This window comes from Hippocampus bargibanti, linkage group LG15 (assembly GCF_051943395.1).
Source record: "Hippocampus bargibanti isolate YZ-2025 linkage group LG15, ASM5194339v1, whole genome shotgun sequence".
Classification (NCBI taxonomy): Eukaryota; Metazoa; Chordata; class Actinopteri; order Syngnathiformes; family Syngnathidae; genus Hippocampus; species Hippocampus bargibanti.
Genome location: NC_142748.1, coordinates 11,371,038 through 11,389,655, shown reverse-complemented (window position 1 = coordinate 11,389,655; position 18,618 = coordinate 11,371,038). Strand labels below are relative to the sequence as shown.

Below are 18,618 nucleotides of genomic sequence, written 5' to 3'. Positions count from 1 at the left end.
TCCAGGGAGCGCGCCCTTCAAAGGCTTTCTTCCCCCCAAAGACTTTCCCATCGCACGGCTCTCTCGCCACCCCAAAGAAATGAAGCGTTTGGCTCCTTTTTGTCCAAATGGCCTTTGTGTGACGCGGACCTGAGCGGCAAAATTGGCCTTTGAGCCCCGAATGGCGCAAATTCAATGAGAGCGCCTTACTTTGGGCGGCTCATGGTGAATGAGAGAAGCTCGCGCATCCGCTGTTGACTTCTCCGATCCGTAGCTCTGTGCGCAAGAGTCCTCCCGGCCTGCGTGCCGGCCCTCCGCGGGAATCTCGCACGGCGCCGCTGCTGCTTTTACTGGCCTGCCGTCTGTCAGCTGGCGGCAAAGGACAGCCAATTTCAATCCAGCTTTGAAATTGTCGCACCGTATTCCACGAGCAAAGTCGAGAAAATGCACTTTTCTTTTCTGTGCAGGATTTCTATTCATCGACAATTGGAATTGTTCACTTGGCTTTCCACAATGTCCTTGGCATAAGAAACCATTATGACCAAGAGTTTTTGAATGCCAGCATTCAAATATTTTGTCCCAAAAAGTGTGGAACAACAAAGGGGAAGCCCACGCTCAACCACATTTCAAATCAACCAATGTTCTACTTTTTTTTATGAACGTTGTTTGGGGGGGGGGGGGGTGCCTAAATTTGATTGGGAAAGGCTCCCTCGGGCGGGTAACTTTTCTTTCTTGGTCTGCGCCAGGAGAGATCAAGATCCGTGATCACTTGCCGTTCAATTCCGAGGTCAGTCAGCAATGGGCGGATTGCAAGATTTGAGAAATAAACTCAACGGCGGGGCGACAATATCTGATGCGGTGGGCAGACGGCGCAAAGAAATCCCGGGTGGCCTCGTTCCCGCAAGACACCCGAGGCGGAGTGAATTTGAGCCTAATTCCCAGGAATGCCGCTTCCGCTTGGACACGGCGGGAAAAATAAAAGCTTATTGTGATAGCCCACAGGTCGAGGAATGAAAATTCAAGTGGCAGGGCTCCCGGCGGGAAAGGCAGAGAACGGAGGATACACGCGACCTTTCACCTTGCTCGCATTGAGCCGAGTGGATCGGGACTCGGCAAAAACAGCGGGCGGCGCTCCAAACTCCGGCGATGTCATCCCATTTCCACCGTTTGGGGGCGACGCTCGGGCCACGTCCATTCCACGGGCCTCTTCTGGGGAGAAAAAACAAACAAACAAAAACCGCAAGAAGGTTGGAATGACGGCACGGTAAATGTGAAGCAGATCTTCGGCGGCTCACATACCATCACTTTTCCGAGTTAACCCGCCCAAATGAAAACAATCAAGCCACCCGCTGAATCTCAGCGGAGGGAAATCGCGTGATGAGAGGGATTTCTACGTCAAGAAATATCAAGTCATGGTCATCCAATGCCGGGGGTGAGGGGGGGTGTGTCCACTCATCCACTCAAACCTTTCATGATGGAAACAAACCTCGACAACATTTCATATCAGTCGACGTCAAATGTTTTTGCTGCGCGGGACGACGAGGAAACTGCGAGTTCAAGCTGGTGAAAGGGGAAGTCGGCTTCTCATCGGGCGCGTCTCTTTTGGTTCCCAGACATCTGCCGGCGAGCTGGGAGCAATTTCCAAACAGCTCGCGCTGGCTTGCGTTGGCTTTACGAGGATGCTGGGATTCATCAAGGCCAGGCAGCAAGTATGCGAGCGAAGCAAACACCGTGAATCAGACAAAAGGGCACTTGTCGCCCCTTGACCTCTCCGGGGAATCCGGCGACCCAGCGCCACATTTTGCGCTTCATTCAGGCGCTTGTTTTTCACTCTTATTTCCAAAATCAACACACAAATATATATATATATATATATATATATATATATATATATATATATATATATATATATATATATATATATATATATATATTTTTTTTAATCCACCGTAAAAAGATTTTCCCTCACATGGCGCTGTTGTGAACGTGATCTTTCCAAACATGTCAATAAAGTGAGCGACATCCCAGCCACTAAAGCGGCCAAACACAAGTCTGGTCCGACAAGGGGCGTTCGGGTCCTCACGGTCGGTCGGCTCTTCCTCCGCAGGCGATACCGCAACATGCTTCCATCAATTCAAGCCTGACAGATGCGCGAGCGGCAGCTGTTTGCACTCACAGCCAAGACGACCTGTGGCCCAACAACAGATCCACGTCAGAGCGGAAGCGCGCAACATTCACCAACATGACTTGCCACATTTTTGTGCTTTCCAAAGGGGACGGACGGCTTCAATCTTTGTTTGGCCACGCATACACACACTTGCAGAGGTATTCAGATCTTCACACGTGCAGCGTGGAGGGGGAAGGGGGAGGGGGGGTAAAGAAATAAACTCGGATGGCACGGCACGCACAGCCTCCCAAAATGGCGGCGAAAGTTTCAAGCCGAGCGGGAATTGAAAAGCAACCAAGCTGCGCTGGCAGCTTATGGTGTCAAAGATTGGACAATTCCTTCACATTTGTTTCCAAATTCTAACAAAGACTAAAAACGGACACTCCAATAAAGTTGTAAAGTATGTTGCACATATCTCCAGATGAAAGTCCACGTTTTTGAAGAAAGCTCTCCCTCCACCTGACCACCGCCTGACCTTTTCGATCAAGCAACCTGTCGCCATCGCGGCCCTCAAGAGGAAGGAAAGCGAGAAAAAGTCCAGCCAAAACTTGGTGGCTTTGTCAAAGAAAATCACCGCTTACCTTTTAGTAGAGCTCTGACACCGATGCTTTTCACAGCAGCCACGTTTGCAGCGTGTTCACGGTTCCTTCACTCACTCCAACTCCCATCAAGTGTAGCCGGAAAGGAATCCTACAGGAGAAAGAGGGAACTACCCGAGCCAAAACACAGAGAAAGAAGAAAGAAAGGAGGAGCAAACCTTCTCATTTTGGAGCTCTCCTGGATGGGAGTCCCTCACCGGGGGCAGAAAGGCGCCAAAGGACCACCCCGTGCGGCAACACCCGTGTCGCGCATTTGGGCGGCTCGCTCTTCACCAGACCGACACGCCACACAGCCCGTTGACAAATAATTTATTCATTTTTGTGGCACTTACAAGCAAAAGTCAGCGGTTGTTTGGCTCAAGGGGAAAAGCGCATGCTCAGACCGGGCCGGAGAACCCGAGCGCAGGCTACGGGCCGGCCGTCCGTCCTCCCCCCGCCACATCGGACGGCAAAAGGAAAACGCATCCGCAGGAGTACACGGACAGCACGGCGCTTTCTCGAGCGGGTGCGCCTCGCCTCCAAACTCAAAGGCGCGTGCGTCACCATTGCGACACGTCATTTGGCAGAGGGCACCGTTTCTGGGGTGATCCCGCTTCTCTGCATTTGACAAGATGTTGAATTTCACCCCTCAGGGCGACAAGCCTGCCATTCCAAAAAGAGAACGACTGGCAGCGGAGCCAGACTGGCAAAGATGACAAACGTGAGCCACCACCATGTTTCCAGCTGCCGTCCAAACGTTGTTTTGTCACGCGCGAGAAGCCGGCCAAGGAAAAGTGAGCTCGCATGAGCCCCTCCTCCAAAGACTGGATGAAAAAACACCTTGTTGCAAAAGAAGTTTCTTCCCGCTGGCGCCTGCTACCAAAAACAAACAAACAAAACAACAAAGTGTCTACCTTGGTGGCGAGTTAAAATCCTTTGGGAAGGAGCGGCGAGTTCCGCGGACGTCACCGAGGGCGGAAATGGCGTCTCGGTTGGCCGACGCGCCAGAGCTTTCCTCGCGGTCCCTTTGGAAGGCAAACCATTAGCGGTGCAAAGGTGGGAAGAATACAACAGAAAAGAAGGGTCCAAGATACACAAACTAAGGTAGGTCCTTCAAAGTAGGTCGGTAGGGAGCCAATGCGGAGCCAATGCGGCATCCTCACGCTTTGCCGCACTTGCCCTTCTTCTCTTTGCGCTGGAACTTCCTCAGTCGCCTGCTCCAAACGTCCCTCCACTGGATGACCAGGCTGTCCTTGTCGGCCAGCAGCCCCGCCGCCGGGTCGGCGGTTCCCGAGGCGCCGCCCATAACCAGGAAGCGCTGACTCATCTGGATCTCGGGACATTGGCAAGCCAGGTCCTTCGTGCGCACCCACAGGAAGTTGTCCCCTCGCTTCAAGGGCTCGCCGCGACTCTTGTACACGGAGGCGACGTGGACGGAAAACTTGGCCCAGTCGCCAACCGTCTCCATGTCCACAACGTTGACCTGCACCGCTGAGGACGTGCGGGACCACAGACGAGGGTCAGCCCCCCCCATGGCTGCAGAGGTGGCGCCGAGCCGCACTTACCGTAATCTTTTTTGCAGTATTTCTTCATGTTGATCTTCAAGCTGCCCTTCACGGGTTTGCAGTAGGACTCGCAGTCTACAAAATAAATGGTGACGGTAAGGGTTGGGACACACACACACACACACACACACACACACACACACACACACACACACACACACACACACACACACACACACACACACACACACACACACACACACACACACACACACACACACACACAATCTCTGTCGAACGGCGAGGTGACCGCGCGAACTCTCGGCCCGGGTCAAAGGTTTTATCTTCACTCATTGGTTGATTTTTGCAGGGCTCCGCCTTGGAGAGCGCGCTCTGCAACAGACGAATAAAGATGGCCAACCGCCGTTTCGCACATCCGCACGGACCGAGAAGGGCAAACTAACTGGGCGGAGAGCCGAGAGGTTTGAGGGAGAAGGCAAACGCGTCCTCCCAAGTCGATTGGCAAAAGTGCCTCAAAAAGCTCCCTCGTCACTTTATCCAGTGAAACCAATCGCGTCTCGCTCTGTGGGCCGGCCGGCCGGCCGCCTCGTTTGAGCTGCGGCCACGCTTTCAAACACCGCGAGGCTCGCGCTCGAGGACACTTGGCAGAGGACTTTGGGACTCCGAGACGGGAATTGGGGGCGGGGGGATTGTATCTGGGCCAAAGCATGTGAAGAACCTTCCATGAATATTTCACCCGAGCGGGCGGACACCCACCTGCTGGCTCCTCTGTGCTGCTCGCCACCGCTGTGGGCTTGAGCACGGGGATCTCTGAAAAAGACAAGAAAAAAGTCCACACATCAAAGGGCAACTTGGAGTGATGTCGCGTCACACCCAAACTCAACACGGAGATCACCGATCGACGTCGGCCATCGGTCACCCTGGTTCTTTTCTCCGAGCTTGTTGGCCATCCGCTCAGGAGCTGCCAGGCGGCAACGTGCGGCAACGTGCGGCAGCGCGACGGTACATTTCAGAGACAGTTTGTCGTCCGGTCACTCACTGATGCAGGGGGCCACGGCGGATCGGCTCTGCTGGTACCCCTTGGCGCAGCGATTGCAGGTGACGCCGGTCACGCCGTCTTTGCAGGGGCACTGACCCGTGGTCTGGTTGCACGTCTTACCGGCCGCTCCGACCGGGTGGCAGTCGCAGGCTGAGGTGGTGGAGCACAGATGGGAAAGAAAGTGACCTTCTCCGCGCAATATGCAGAGCGGCTGCGAAACGGACGCTTCCCAGGGCACGACGTCGAGAGCGCAAACGGACTCGGGTCGGGTTCCGAAGGCATCCCGGTTCAGAGGCTTTGCCAACCGCCGTCAGCAGGTCACAAGGGAGATTGGGGTGTCAATCTCGTCCCCTTCCCTTTCTTTTCCTGAGGTTTTATGGGGGGCGGGGGGCTACACGGGCCAGTTAAGAAGCAATAAAAAGTCCTCAGATGTTGATGAATTCTCAAGCCTGCGTGACTGCAGCTGCGACAGACGTCGCGTTGGGAGTTCTCGTTTGCCGAGCAGACTTTTCTCACTCCAAAAAGAAAATACGGCAGCCGCTTTCATTCCAAAAAGAAAATGTTTTCACTTCTTCTTCTATTTCCCTTTTCAATTGCCGCTGCGGACTGCAAATTTCCCCATTGTGGGACCAATAAAGGTATTCTGATTCTGATTCTGATTTGCAAATAATATCAATGCCGCAGTTGGCTGCATTAGCTGGGCAAATTGCGGCTGCAGCATCTCCGGTTGGAGCAAATGGGAATGAAGGACGGACACCTTAGGTTGGATGCATTGCCCGGCGCCGGAAAGGTCGCCTGTCTGGAAGCAAAAGGCGATCGATTCGCTTGCCGCCGCTCCCCACCGCAACGGAGGAAAATCACGCCATGACAACGTCAGGCGACACAACGCAAGAGACGATCATCAAGCGGGATCGGAAATAGGAGGGAAAAGTGAGGAGGCGCATCGCTTTTTGGCTTGAAAAAGATTTTTGCTCGGAGTCCGGAACAATAAGACCAAAACTAGACAGTTTTACACAGAATAATGAAGGGAAACAAGGGGCATCTGCGCCCCCCCCCCCCCCCCCCCCCCCCCCCAACCCCTCCTTACCCTTGCAAGCCCTGCGGTGAGCGATGGCTCGGCCGGCGTCTCGGTAGAAGCCTTCCTTGCAATAGTGGCAGTGACGGCCAGCGGTGTTGTGCCGGCAGTTCGTGCACACGCCTCCGCTCTTCCTCCCCGACAGCTTGTACAGCTCCATGTTGAAGCGACAGCGGCGGGCGTGCAGGTTGCACTCACACGCTGCGGGGGGAGGAAAAAAAAGACAGCGGGTCAGTCGACCGGACACAACAAACAAGCTCAAGTTGGCACGCGCCGCCATTCCTTGAGGTACAAGGGCCGCACTCCAAACGGCTTCCCCTCGCGGGAAGGAATGGAAATGCCGCCTCTCATCTTGCTTCAAAGGAACATCCTCAAAGCGATACCGCCGCCCTCACTTTATTTGATAGGCCCAACTAATAATACACGTGATTGCTGCCGGCCGTCGCCAGAGCTCAACGTGACATCTACATGCACAAAAAAAGGAGGGGGGAGGGGTTAGGGTTAGCAGGCCGGCTAAACGAGGCTGCTAGGTTTTTGCAAAAGGGAGGGAACAAAAATCAGGGTGGGGGGTGGAGTGCGAGAGGGGGAGGGGAAGCACATTCCCAGACTATTTCCCAATTCCATCTGGTGACACCGCCGCCCAATTTGTTTCCAATTGAGGCCCGACTCAAATATATGGCGCGGAGTCGCCCGCGCCCCAAAAATAAAGGAATGCCATGGCTTCACCTCCGCACGGGAAGACTGTCGATCAAGCGGATTCAGCCGCGGCCGAAGCGGACAAGGGGGGGAGTTCCCTAAAGGAGGGGGATGGGGGTACGGGGACGGTTGTCAAAAAGAAGCAAAGGTACTCACGCAGACACTGGTTGGCCTGCCGGGCGGTGGCCCTCTGCCAGGGCCGATCGCAGTGGAAGGGCTTGCAGCGGTCGCATTCGGGCCCCTCCGTGTTGTGCTTGCAGTCGCACAGCAGCTCGCCGCCCCGGTCGGCGAGGCAGCGCGACGCGTGGCCGTTGCACTTGCACCTGCCGCCCACCTGGAAGTCGGCCAGCGCGTAGAAGCGCGGCGGGGCGGGGGTGGCCGGCGCCGGTTCCGGCTCCGCCCCCCCGCCGCCCTCCCGCCGCGGCCGACCCAGGACCACGCGGACGTCGGTGACGGTCACCCAGTCCTGAAGGACGGGGCTGCCGTCAAAGTCTTTGCCGGAAGGGCGCCCGTCCAGGGTGCTGAATACCACCAGCCCCCCGCCGGGCGGGCGCGGGCCGGCGCGGGCGTCGCTACACAGAGCCTCCTGTTCGTTCCGCTTGGTGACGGCGGCGCCGTTGGGCCGGTCGTACACGCGGCGACACTGCGACGAGTAGAACTGGTAGGGCGTCCAGGTTTTGCCGTAGTCCATGCTCTTGTAGATGGCCAGCGACTCGGGGGCGGGCGAGCAGAACCGCAAGCTCACGTAGGTGACCTCAAACTTTTTCCCCAGCGACAGGGTGAGCGTCACGTCGCGCGGCCGGCCGTCAAAGTTCTCCGACTGCCAGCAGGTCAGGTTGTGCGGCGAGTCGAGATCCGTCAGGTAGGAGGGCGGGTGGGAGCGCCGAGGGTCGGCGGCGTCGCAGACGCGGCACCTGCCCGCCGGCGCCGCCGGGCCGCACGAGCGGGACGGCGGGCTCCCGCACACGCTGGACGCCGTCACCTCTTTGCCAAAGGCGGCGTTGATGAACTCGGGGATGCAGCGGCGGGCGGCGCCGGCCCCGTCGTCCTCGTAGCAAGGGTCCGCGGGGGTCTGCTGCGCCGCAAAGGGGCTGCCGGCACCGCGCGAGGGGGCCCGACGGGCCAGGAGGCACAGGCACAGCAGGTACGCCCACCGGGGTCCCCTCATTCTGCTCCGAGGGCCCGGCGACCCACCCGCGCACGCTTCCTCAGATTGAGCAGACGCGCCAAAGTACTCGCTCAAATCTCTCCGGCCCAGAGGACGGAGACCCGGCGACCCACCGCGTCGGCCCCTCCCTGCAAGAGACAGATACAAACGCGGGAGGGGACGGGAGGGGAGGGGGGTCCAACTCAGAGGGTCAGCACAAAAGGAAATCACGACACTCGGTCAAGGCGGAACTATCATTTGACTCATGTCTGACACCCGGATGCTGGGGAGGGGAGGGGGTCCATTCTGGTCACACTCGAACCCCAGGAAACACTGTCCTTTTTTTTCCCGGGCCAGATTGTCACCCACGCAAAGGGCATAAACGAGTCCTTCGGCAAGCCGAGGCAGAATTCGCAAAGCCAAACTGCTCCTCCGCCGGCGCCGGACACCCTGTTGGAAGACGTCCATTTGGAGCGACTCTTCCAAGAGGCTCGGCATCTTGCGCGGTGCGCGAGCGAGGCGCCTTCAAAGAAGAGTCTGGATGGCACGACCTGAGTGACGTCATTTCTGCAGCCGAGAAAGAAATGGGAGGGGGCGGGACAGAGAAGGGGACGAAGAGGGGGCCTTCCCTTCCCTAATCCGCCTTCTCCGAGCCGCGGTGGCGAGTCTCGAGGTGGCTGCTTTGAAAATTGACGGCTGAAGGGGTCGGCGAAGGGAAGCGCATCCCTTCTTTGTGTGGCACGTCTTCAAGCGCAATGAAGCAAGCGGTGGCGCCACCTGCGCCTCGCCCGCCTCGCCCACACCCGCCCGCTTCGCACAACAGCATCCCTCGTGATCCCGCCAAGGACAAAAGGTGGCCTCTCCATCCACTTTAGCCAAGCGCAGAGAGATGCTAACGGATCGGCCTTTTCTTCTTCTTATGTGTGAAGGGGTCCAGGGATTGAACAAAATTCAACAGCGGAATGGGAAAGGGGAGCATTTAGCCGCACTCGGAAAAGCAACGGGTGGGGTGGGGGGGGAGGGGAAAATGCCACGAAGAGCCGACAAAGAGCCGCTGTTCCTTGCGGCTTCAAAATGAAACTCAACGTGCGCCGTGACACATTTGGTTCCTCACCTCACCTCACCTCCAATCAGAGTGACAATTCTTTTCAAACAAGTCCTCGTCAAGTTTCGTCTTCTCAAGAGTGTTCTTCAAAAGGCTGCCAAGCGTGACAAAATCACATTGATTCAAGGAGCCTTCAAGCGCTCGATGATTCAAGCCTCTCCGAGCGCTCTAAAATGCCATCGGCGCGTCTGCCGAAGGTGCCGGAAGCCGTCCCCACTGGGACAGAAAAGACGACGGCGACGTTGACGATGTCCAAGTCAGGTTCAAACTAGGCAGAAAAGCACAGAGAGGGCGACCGGCGGGACCGCCGACTCATTAGCATGCGGGCCCGCAAAGGCTCCATCCAAGACGAACGAGAGAAGGAGGCAGAGGCCCCCCCGAGGGGGAGAAAGGCTCTTTCTTGAAAGTCGGCTGGAAAGGAGCCAAGACGCAGAAGGGCCGAGCGAGCGAGCCAGGCTTGAGCAACAACTGCGCGAGAGAAGCCCAGAGGAGCAAAGGAAGGGGAAGAGCTTCGGAAAAGGAATCGCAAAGCGGACAAGCAGGGAGTGCGGGGGGCCACGCGTGAAAATCCCGGCGAGGGGAGCCGGGATTAAGGTGGACGGCCCGGTGGTGCGCGTCCGTGACTGGAATGACTAAATATGGGAGTGCGGCGGCCTGCGCTCGGTTCCCTTTCTGCTAAAGCCGCGGCGGGAGAAGAAAGACGTTTGGCGGGGGACCAATCATTCTGGGCCGCCGCGGGCTCCCTGACGGACGGACATCTGCGTCTCAGCGTGACAAAAAACGGGCGCGGGGGCATCCTTCCGGAAACGCCCAACGGGACGGCCCATTTTCAGTGGAATTGCAAACGGGACAGAAGACGAGCGTCCATAGTGAGGGACGTGCGCTCGCTCCAATGTTTCTTTGTTCCTTTCAACTGCGCTCGGCCGGTGAATGTGGCAAGACAAAAGACTCTGGCTTTCGCTTTTGACCAAGCTTGCGCCTCGGGACAAGGTCGCGAGTGCCCCCGCCCGCACGCCTCCCGCCACCAGCGAGAGTGACACCTGTCCGTCAACGGGCACCCGCGAGCTCGCCGGGGAAGAAGCTTCTTTGAAACCTCCGGACGGGCTCACGGAAGCGGTCATAGGTCACGCTTGTCGACACGATCGGCAAATGGAACTCACCCGAGTGGATCCGCTCAAGTGGGCCTTTCGGGGATGTCCTGCGGAATGAAAAAAAGAACAAGAAAGCAACAGTGCCCAAACGGCCCTCCGTCGCGACTTTTTCAAAATTAGTCCACGGCCAAAATGTACAACAGTTTGCTTTTCCTTCCCCCCCCACCTACCCTACCCGCCCTCTCTCACTCGGCTCAAGCGTGCCTCGACCCAACTGAGAAGTGAGAAGTGGTCCATATGTTGTAAAGCGAGCCGGGCTGAGGCTACTCCCCATTCAAATCAAACACACATTTTGCTCAAGCATGTGCGGGAGGGGAGGGGGCCGCGTGCGTGCGTGTGCGTGTGTGTGTGTGTGCGTGCGCACGCGCAAGGAGGGGCAGCAAATATTCCAATGACACTCTCCATGCGTTTTGTGCACGTTTGACTTGATTGCGCACTAATTCAAGTGATGCCGGGAAGCCACAAGCGGTCACCGCCATCACACACCAAAGCACAACGAGCGTTTGGAGCAACGTGCCGTTTTGTCAAGTGAAAGCGCACGCAACACCACCAGGCCCAACCCCCACTTTTTGGAGTGCAGAGACTTTTCCGCTGTTACGAGGAGCCCGCAAGGGGAACCTGAACATTCAAGCGATTAAGGCGAGCCTCCAGCCGTGGCCGGCCGCTGGAGCCGCTCATCGTATGATTCAAATAGTTCTGAAGAGGAAAGCATACATGTTTGCAATCGATTAAATAATTTATTCCGTGTCATTTTGAGGCAGGGGGGAATGCGGCACCCAAAAACGGCGACCAGCTCCCGTGAGGAATGAAACAGGCTGATAGATTCCTTTCATGGCGCTTGGCCTCCCTCTGCTGGCGGATTTTGGATGTAACATCAAGGTTTTCAGATAAACAGTACAGCAAAATACATTGACGTGATGAAGGACTGCTACAATGTGTCTTGACATGAGGACTCGTCACAAACTCAAAAACAAGACTTCCTGAATGTTCAGCGCGAGTCTTAAATCGTAAAATATAGTTATATGTGATGGAATCTTTGTAAAATACACTCAGCAGAAGTCATTGGAAGCCATTTTACAAATGATGGACACAACTTGTCCGGAGACGTCGGTTGACACTTGAAATGTTTTCCAAGCAGGGATGGCTTTAAAAAAAACAATGTCTGGCAATAAATAAAACAAATCAGAAGAGCCACGACATTCAGTGTGTCACGCGCGGTTGCGCCTCAACAGCAGCCGTGAGACGTTAATTGCGCCACGAAGCTCTTGAAATTGGCGTTGAGAAAGGTCGAAGCGATTGTGACAAAAAGAAAGAAAAAGACAGACTCACATGGGAATCCAGCTGGTCGGCCCACTTGAAGCGTCCAAGACGGGGAACCCCGCAATGGACACCGTTCCGGGAAACCAAAGCCAACTTGCTGCCATCTTTGTTTTTCCTCGTCGTTGGCACCCCCTGTTGCCACAAGTCGGTCGTCATGACGTGAGCTACTCTTGTTAGGTTTACATTGAATAGACCTTACCTCGAGTGGGTTTAGCGCAAAATACGCTTATTTGAAGACTGGTTTAAAAATGACAATCTTCTTCTAACTTGGACGGGTTACAAAATGTCGCCAAAGTCGGTCGAATACTTTAGGCGCCAATTGTCACGTGACTGATCTCGCCAACACGATGGAAGGACGTGTGATGTTTCCTCAATTTGGTCAGAAGCAATTTGTAATAATACGTAATACATTTCATCTATAAGCGCCTTTCAAAACTCTCAAGGACACTTTATAGTCACAGAATATTTTTTTCTGCATAGTATTCCTAAGTATTTTGATAGTGAAGCAAATGTCAGCATCTGTGATTAACATGGGCAAACCAAACAAGGAACGTTGACGGTAAAAAAAAAAAATCTGTTGCAAATTGGGGGTTCAAGTTTACCTGAGTAATATTATACCAAAGTAAGAGTACTTTTAATGGGTCGTTGCTGAGCTCTGGACACGAAGATGACCTTCCGAGGAGATTGAAGGGCGAACGACGCTCCCTGGCGGCCGCGTCTTTAATATCACTCACCTCCCACTTGACGTCATCTCAAAGACGAACGACAGAGGCGAGTTGACTCTCCAACCGAATGACGAGTATTGCTTCGATCGTACGATGTTTATCAGGCGCAAAATCGTTTCGTTGGAGGGGGCTGATCATGTATGTCCACAGGACGTTTGCAAGGCCACGTTGGTTCCCGATCGCCTGCGGACAACAAAGCAAAAGCAAAATTCCTGAATACGACGACGGCCCACATTGTTTGTTCGTCCTTGGCAATTCATGTCCTGCACAAGCTTTCTGCGTTCTTTTGAAATGCATTTATTTTGGCAGTGCTGTACGTCAAGTACAAAAGATGAAGATCAAAGAGCTATTGGAGAAGGGGAACTCACTTTCGAGCACGCTACCATTAAAAAAATCTTCTACTCAAAACAGCAAACAGAAGGCAAATATTAAATGTGAAAGCTGCTGTGTCAACGACTTTGAACTCATTGAAATGAAACGACAACCGAACAAGAATGAGAACCGGCGACATCCAACACAATTGGATGTGTTCTCTTCAACTGGAACTGTACTTTGGTGTGGTTCTTTTTTTGTTTTTTGTTTTTGTTTTTTTTTTTGGGGGGGGAGGGGCAATCCCTTTCCCAGTTCCACATTCTTGTTGGAAGCAGCAAGCAGACACCGTCAGACGCTAATTTGCGCTTTCTCCAAGCAACCGCAATTCCGAGCTGGCTCGCCAAAATCAAGGCATCCGAAAGCTTTCAAGTGTACCTTTCAGAGCGCCGGCAAGAGCAAAGCGCAAAAGCCCGCCGAGCTTCCTGCTCATGTACGGAGCCCACGAGCGCCAGTAGCGCCGGCGTCATGTTCTCTCCCCCAACCACGGGGACGACGCGAGGATTTCCTTTGGCGATTTTTGGAGTCGGCGTGGACTGCCGGCGCCGTGCGGAATCCCTTTGCGGTCCGAGTCATCTCATGGGCGTCCGGTGGCGCCGCCCGAGAGAGAGTCTTCGGACGTCTTGGCCTCACATTCCGAGCGCCGACACAAGCGTTTGTTCCGTCTTGTTTCTTGGTTGAGGCCGGCCTCGTCTCTTGACCTCTTCCTGGACGGTCCGGGTAAAGGTTCGTCCTCAGCTTGGACTTCTTCCCGACCAGAGAGCGGGCGGCCTTCGTCCTGTGCCTCTTCTTCTGCTTGGGCCGGCGACTTCTCTGGCTCGGCGTCCGGGTGGCTTTCTTCTTCGTCGACTTCGACGCTCTCCGAGCAGCCGTCATCTAGGTCGCGCCACCACGGGAAGGCCTCCTGGTCCACGTCCTCCGCCTTGGATCCGGCCTCGGGCAGGGGGAGCTCGTCCGCCGGCTCCGAGGCACGGCGGGCGGCGTCCGGCGACGGCTCGGCGTCGGCTCCGTCCGCCGCGCCGTCGGGCTCGTCGCCCTCGCCGTTTTCCTGAGCCGCGTCGTAGTCGCGAATGGCCAAGTCTTCCTCGCGGACGCCTTGGAACTCAAAGAGGATTTCCTCAAAGATGTTCCCGCAGGAAAGGGGCCACACCTGCCAAATGAAGCGGATCCACGCGTACTGGTCGCGCGGATCGACAAAGGGGTCAAGTCGCTCGTTGTCGTCCAGGACCGCATCGCCGTCGCCGTCCTGAAGGTGCCACTCGTCGTCGTCATCGTCGTCGTCGTCGTCTCCGCCCTCGGCCTCCTCGTCGTCGACGTCCTCCGGATTGGACTCGTCGGCGTCATTTTCGGCTTGGCGTGGCGCCGCCTCGATGATGAAGGAAATTTCGTCACTGTGCAAGGAAATGCAAAAGCGGCGAAAGCGTAAATTGGCCTGGCCTCGTCCAAGGTCCAGCGGGATGCGGTAGCCTGCAACAGACGCACGAGAGGCGTCAGCACCTTTGACCTCAAGCGCACAACGCAAAATGTCAAGTACCGGAGCAGTGGCCGTCTCCCCGTCCTTCCATTGCGTCCGAAGGAATTCTGAAAGGAAAAAGAAATCAACGCAAACTACAGAAACCGCCACGCCATTTGCGACTCACCTCAACGTGAGGGAAGCGCCTGACAGAGCGAGCGTTTCCTTTGCGGGCTTGACGAGGGTGGCGGCGCCATCTGAGCGAAGGCGGACCGGGCGCCTCCGCTGGAGTCGGCGTCATCGCAGCGCGCAAGACGACCTCGCAAACGCTTTGAGCAAAAGCCGCTCGGTGTCATCACACAAGATGACATCGCGTTGACCGCAAACGTGGGGGGCGTCGCTGCCTGGGCGATCGGCAAGTGCGGACCGTCTCCGTCCGTCCGCGCGAGGTGTCTTCGTCACTATTCACGGCGACGGGCGGCGAACGAACTCACCATTTAGAGCGGCGCGCTTCCAATCGCCCGCGTTGCTGGGGAAACGGAAACAGCCATGCGTTGAGGTTGGCCTTTTGGAGGGAGGTCCAGGCTCCATCGCATCAAGGGGGGCCTCTGTGAACGCAAAGCAAATCTCTCACTGTGGCCCGAGACAGTCCCCCCCCCCCGCCGCCCCACGTGACGATAGACATACCTTCACTGCAAGGGACCTGCTGTGAAAAACCAGCGATGATCATCAACAAAAACATTGTGAGTAAAATGACGGCGGCGGAGACATAAGCCAATAAAAGAAATCCTAAATCCCGACAGAAAAGATGGCGCAAACATGGTGCCATCTTTGTTCCAAATTTATTCCACACGCTTTAAACAAAGCAAATGATGTCATCATCACATGAGCGTCGCTGACGGCCGACCACGGAAGAGCGGCAAGGTCGCTTTGAGCGGACGCGGCGCCCACTCACGAGGGCCGTGGCGCGACGCTGCCCTCGCCCCCTTTGCCGACGCTGGCGTCCATTTCAACGTGCTCGTTTCTTTGCCACGGACGGTCCAAGCGCATTCCGACTGAAGGAGGCCCCCCGTGCGCCCCCCTCCCCGCCCCCTGGCCAACCCGGAAGCGTCAAGGCCCGACGACGGCCTATCGGCAGAGGGGGAGGGGAGCTTCTCGGGCGCCCTCCTCCCATTGGGGACATGGAAGGAAAAAAAAGTGGATTTAGATGTAAATCAGAATCTTCCAATCTGGATATCCGACATCGGCGGAGCTCGAGTGGCGCGGCTCCTCGCTGGGGGGTGGGGGGTGGGGTCTGGGACGGCACGGGCGCCGCCGGACGTCACCTTGGCCTCGAGCGCCCCGGGCCGGCGTCCAATCAGCGATTCCGAGCGATGGCCGCCATTGTCGGCGCCGGGCCGGCGGAGGGCGAGGGCGCGAGGTCCCTCTGGCCGTCCCCGCTTGGGTCCTCCGGATGGCCGTCCGGGGTGGACGCGGCCCTCGGGGGGAGCTCGTCGTCCGGGTCGCTGTCGGAGGCGTCGGCGTGTCGAAAGCGCTTTCTCTCCCTATCGGGAGGCGGTCCTCCCTGGCGGCGCCTCCGCTTCCTGGACAATTCGGGCGGCGGGTCCCGCTCGATGTCCGACGGGTCTCGCCCGGCGTCCGGGTCGCTGGAGCCGCAGGCGAGGCGGTCCTCGTCCTCCGAGTTGGATAGGAAGTTTTTCTTGCGTGTTTTCTTTCCCCCCTTGTCATCAGGCGAGTCGCCGCCGTCGCTGGAGCGCCGCTTGGAGGCGCGGCGGCGCTCGTCCTCTTCGGCAAAGTTGTCAGACAAAGTGTCCGAGTTGGACTCGTCCCACCACTGGACTTGTTTTCCCCCGCCGGGCGGGTCCTGGTCCTCGCCGGACCTGTCCCTGGACGGTCCGGGCAGGGGCTCGTCCGAGTACGGGCGGGCGTCGGGGCCGCCGGGCGGGTCCTCCGTGTCCTCGCCGCGGACGCCTTCGGGTTGGATGTCCCGGAAGCCCTCGTCGCCGTGGCAGTCGTCGTCTTCCAGGGCGTCGCCGCTGCCGTCGGGGTCGTCGCTGTCGTTTTCGGAGCCGTCGGCGGCGGCGTTCTCCGCGTTGGCTTCCTCGTGGTTGTCGATCTCGTCAAAGTCGTCGTTGTTGACCAAGCGCAACTCCAGGAAGATGTCGTCAAAGACGTCGCCGTGCTGCAGGGGCCTGACGCGAATCCGGAAGAGGAGCACGGCGTTCTCGTCGTTCAGGTGCGCCTCGTCCAGTGGGTTATTGTCCGCCTGGTAGGGGGCTTGGGCGGCGTGGTGGTTGTCCTCCGCGTCGCCGTCGTTGTCTTCCACGTCGGCGTCGCCCTCGCTGTCTTCCGTTTCATCGCCGTCCTCCATGTTGTCATTGTCCTCCATATTTTCCTCCCGCTCGATGTCCTCGTCCCGCTCGTCGTCGTCTCGCTCGTCGTCCTCGTCCTCTCCGACGTTTTCATCCTCGTCGTTGTCCTCCGTGTTGCCGTCGTGGTCGCGCATGTCGTCGTCGTCGGGCGGCCTGATCATGGCGTGGATGGAGAAGATGATCTCCTGGTTGAGGATGAAGACCCTCAGGCCCAGGGTCTCCATATTCCGCGCGCCGTTGCCTATCGGCAGCGGAATGCGGTAGCCTGCGACACGGACGACACGGATCAGCGGCGCCCGGCGGGGGCCTGACGGGGCGTCCGGTGGGCGTACTTACAGTTGGGGCCGTTGTGCCGTCCGTCCCCTTGTCCCTCCATGTTGCCTACGGGAGATAGCGAGTGGGTCAATACGCCGCCGTGCCGCTTGCAAAGCTAACAAGGGGGTCGCCCCCATCGGCAAGGGGCGAGAGAGGGGCCCCGCTTCGCCCCTTGGCCTCCAATGGCGTCGCCCGGTTTGGGACGCGCTCACCTCGACTGGCGTGCAGAGGTGCCCTTTAGTGATCCGGGCGAGGTTTTGTCTGCGGCATGTTGGGCCGTGGCGTGCCCGTGTGGCCCGGGTGAGTCGCTGGCGCCGCCGTTCCCGAGGGGATGTGCGCCTGGAGGGGGGCTCGCTCGCGGCGGCGGCCCGCCGGCTTTGTTGCTCTGTGACATCGCCACCGCATGCGGCGCCAAACGGCTTTGAAACAAAACAATGACAATGACATAATGACATGCGTGAGGAGTGCGATGTCACAGTGGGAAGACAGAAGCCATGTCGGGCACCAGGCCGTCGCCTCCACCCGCCGTGGGCCTCCCTGGCGTCCTCGGCCTTTCCTTCGGGATTCCGTCGGTCCTCCTTTGTCCTCCTGTCCTCCGGTGGCGTCGACGAGGCCCTTTGCCATTTTGTGGAGAGCCGCGGCGAAGGCCCAATTCGTCCCCCTCGCCACCGGGTGGCGGTGTCGCCTCACTGGGCCGACGCGTCTCGGCTCGCTCAAAACGAGAAAAGCGCGGACCCCGGTTGGTGGAAATGACGCCGCCGAAGGGGGGGCACTCGCTTCCTGAGGCGGCGGCCTTGGGAGCGGGCGCTCAACGACGTCAAGCGACTTGTTCTTCCCACGAGCGATTGGCTGTCGCTTGGGGTCGGGAGGGGACAAAGGAGGTGGGCACCTCCGGCGTGGAGGCCGGCTGGGGGTTGACCCCAATAAATCCTCCCCTTCCCACTTCCTCTCCCGCGTGTTGGGGTTATGTCAGGAATGTCCTGGGTCCCATTGCCCCCCCCCCCTGCCCCCTCGGATCCGACATCGGGTGCTCTGTCTTTGGCAAAATGTCACCAAGCCCGCTCTACAGCTCACTCCCCCAACAAAGTCCAACATTTTGCCACTGAGATGTCATCCAAAAAAATGAGGAAGCCGCGCGCGTGTGTGTGTGTGTGTGTGTGTGTGTGTGTGTGTGTGTGTGTGTGTGTGTGTGTGTGTGTGTGTGTGTGTGTGTGTGTGTGTGTGTGTGTGTGTGTGTGTGTGTGTCCAGACGAAGAGAGAGAAGCGTGCCTTGTGTTGACTTGTCAATCAACAGAAACTTCCATTTCCTTTGTGGGCGCTCAGCATCGTCATCAAGGAGCTCCCAAACTGAGCGGCGGCCCTACTTGCCACCTTGTACCCGCGACGCCGGATGGTTCCGCATTTACCGGAATCCGTGAGACGGGCGCCACGCTTTCCTTTCTCACAGGGCCGTTCTCGTTGGACCGCCTTTGAACGGCGTCCGGGTTGCCCTCGGCTGGCTTATTGGCTCCAAAGTGCTCTCTAATATTTGACACACACAAAGCAACAGATGCTGCGCAACATTCCGTCAGTCACGGTGCTAAGTGGTATGCTCTGTGTCC

General features: G+C 57.4%; 3 protein-coding genes across 6 annotated transcripts; all 3 read right to left on the bottom strand.

Moving 5' to 3' along the window:
* Nucleotides 1-2,108: 2,108 nt before the first annotated feature.
* Nucleotides 2,109-15,521, bottom strand: ntn2 (netrin 2). Of its 3 annotated transcripts, XM_089014952.1 has the most exons (11): nucleotides 14,825-15,521; nucleotides 12,518-12,691; nucleotides 11,793-11,915; nucleotides 10,473-10,510; nucleotides 7,217-8,356; nucleotides 6,377-6,565; nucleotides 5,290-5,439; nucleotides 5,007-5,060; nucleotides 4,290-4,364; nucleotides 2,728-4,215; nucleotides 2,109-2,167 (listed from the first exon to the last, which is right to left on the bottom strand). In XM_089014952.1, the coding sequence occupies exons 2-10, from the start codon at nucleotides 12,532-12,534 to the stop codon at nucleotides 3,884-3,886; spliced, it is 2,118 nt and encodes a 705-aa protein (XP_088871078.1). In that variant the 5' UTR covers nucleotides 12,535-12,691; nucleotides 14,825-15,521; the 3' UTR covers nucleotides 2,109-2,167; nucleotides 2,728-3,883. The 3 variants fall into 3 exon arrangements, with proteins under 3 accessions (XP_088871078.1, XP_088871080.1, XP_088871079.1); XM_089014954.1 differs by lacking the exons at nucleotides 10,473-10,510; nucleotides 12,518-12,691; nucleotides 14,825-15,521 and having other exon boundaries at nucleotides 11,793-11,999; XM_089014953.1 differs by lacking the exons at nucleotides 10,473-10,510; nucleotides 11,793-11,915; nucleotides 12,518-12,691; nucleotides 14,825-15,521 and adding an exon at nucleotides 9,332-10,459.
* LOC148887908 (uncharacterized) lies at nucleotides 12,709-14,830 on the bottom strand. 2 transcript variants are annotated; one of them, XM_089014982.1, is made up of 3 exons: nucleotides 14,518-14,830; nucleotides 14,412-14,458; nucleotides 12,709-14,344 (listed from the first exon to the last, which is right to left on the bottom strand). In XM_089014982.1, exons 2-3 carry the CDS (start codon nucleotides 14,440-14,442, stop codon nucleotides 13,455-13,457), a joined length of 921 nt encoding a protein of 306 aa, XP_088871108.1. In that variant the 5' UTR covers nucleotides 14,443-14,458; nucleotides 14,518-14,830; the 3' UTR covers nucleotides 12,709-13,454. The 2 variants fall into 2 exon arrangements, with proteins under 2 accessions (XP_088871108.1, XP_088871106.1); XM_089014980.1 differs by having other exon boundaries at nucleotides 14,412-14,830.
* Nucleotides 15,522-15,547: 26 nt separating the features above from the next.
* Nucleotides 15,548-17,361, bottom strand: LOC148887906 (uncharacterized). The gene is made up of 3 exons (XM_089014978.1): nucleotides 17,230-17,361; nucleotides 17,039-17,083; nucleotides 15,548-16,967 (listed from the first exon to the last, which is right to left on the bottom strand). The coding sequence occupies exons 2-3, from the start codon at nucleotides 17,076-17,078 to the stop codon at nucleotides 15,688-15,690; spliced, it is 1,320 nt and encodes a 439-aa protein (XP_088871104.1). The 5' UTR covers nucleotides 17,079-17,083; nucleotides 17,230-17,361; the 3' UTR covers nucleotides 15,548-15,687.
* Between the last annotated feature and the right edge of the window lie 1,257 nt (nucleotides 17,362-18,618).

Coding starts and splice junctions, on each gene's coding strand:
- LOC148887906 (XM_089014978.1), bottom strand. CDS start 17,078: ATGGAGGGACAAGGGGACGGACGGCACAACGGCCCCAACT. Junction 16,968..17,038: donor ACGGCACAACGGCCCCAACT/GTAAGTACGCCC, acceptor TCCGTGTCGCAG/GCTACCGCATTCCGCTGCCG.
- ntn2 (XM_089014952.1), bottom strand. Junction 4,365..5,006: donor CAGCACAGAGGAGCCAGCAG/GTGGGTGTCCGC, acceptor TTTATTTTGTAG/ACTGCGAGTCCTACTGCAAA. Junction 4,216..4,289: donor ATACTGCAAAAAAGATTACG/GTAAGTGCGGCT, acceptor GCACGTCCTCAG/CGGTGCAGGTCAACGTTGTG.
- LOC148887908 (XM_089014980.1), bottom strand. CDS start 14,442: ATGGAAGGACGGGGAGACGGCCACTGCTCCG. Junction 14,345..14,411: donor GGGAGACGGCCACTGCTCCG/GTACTTGACATT, acceptor CGTCTGTTGCAG/GCTACCGCATCCCGCTGGAC.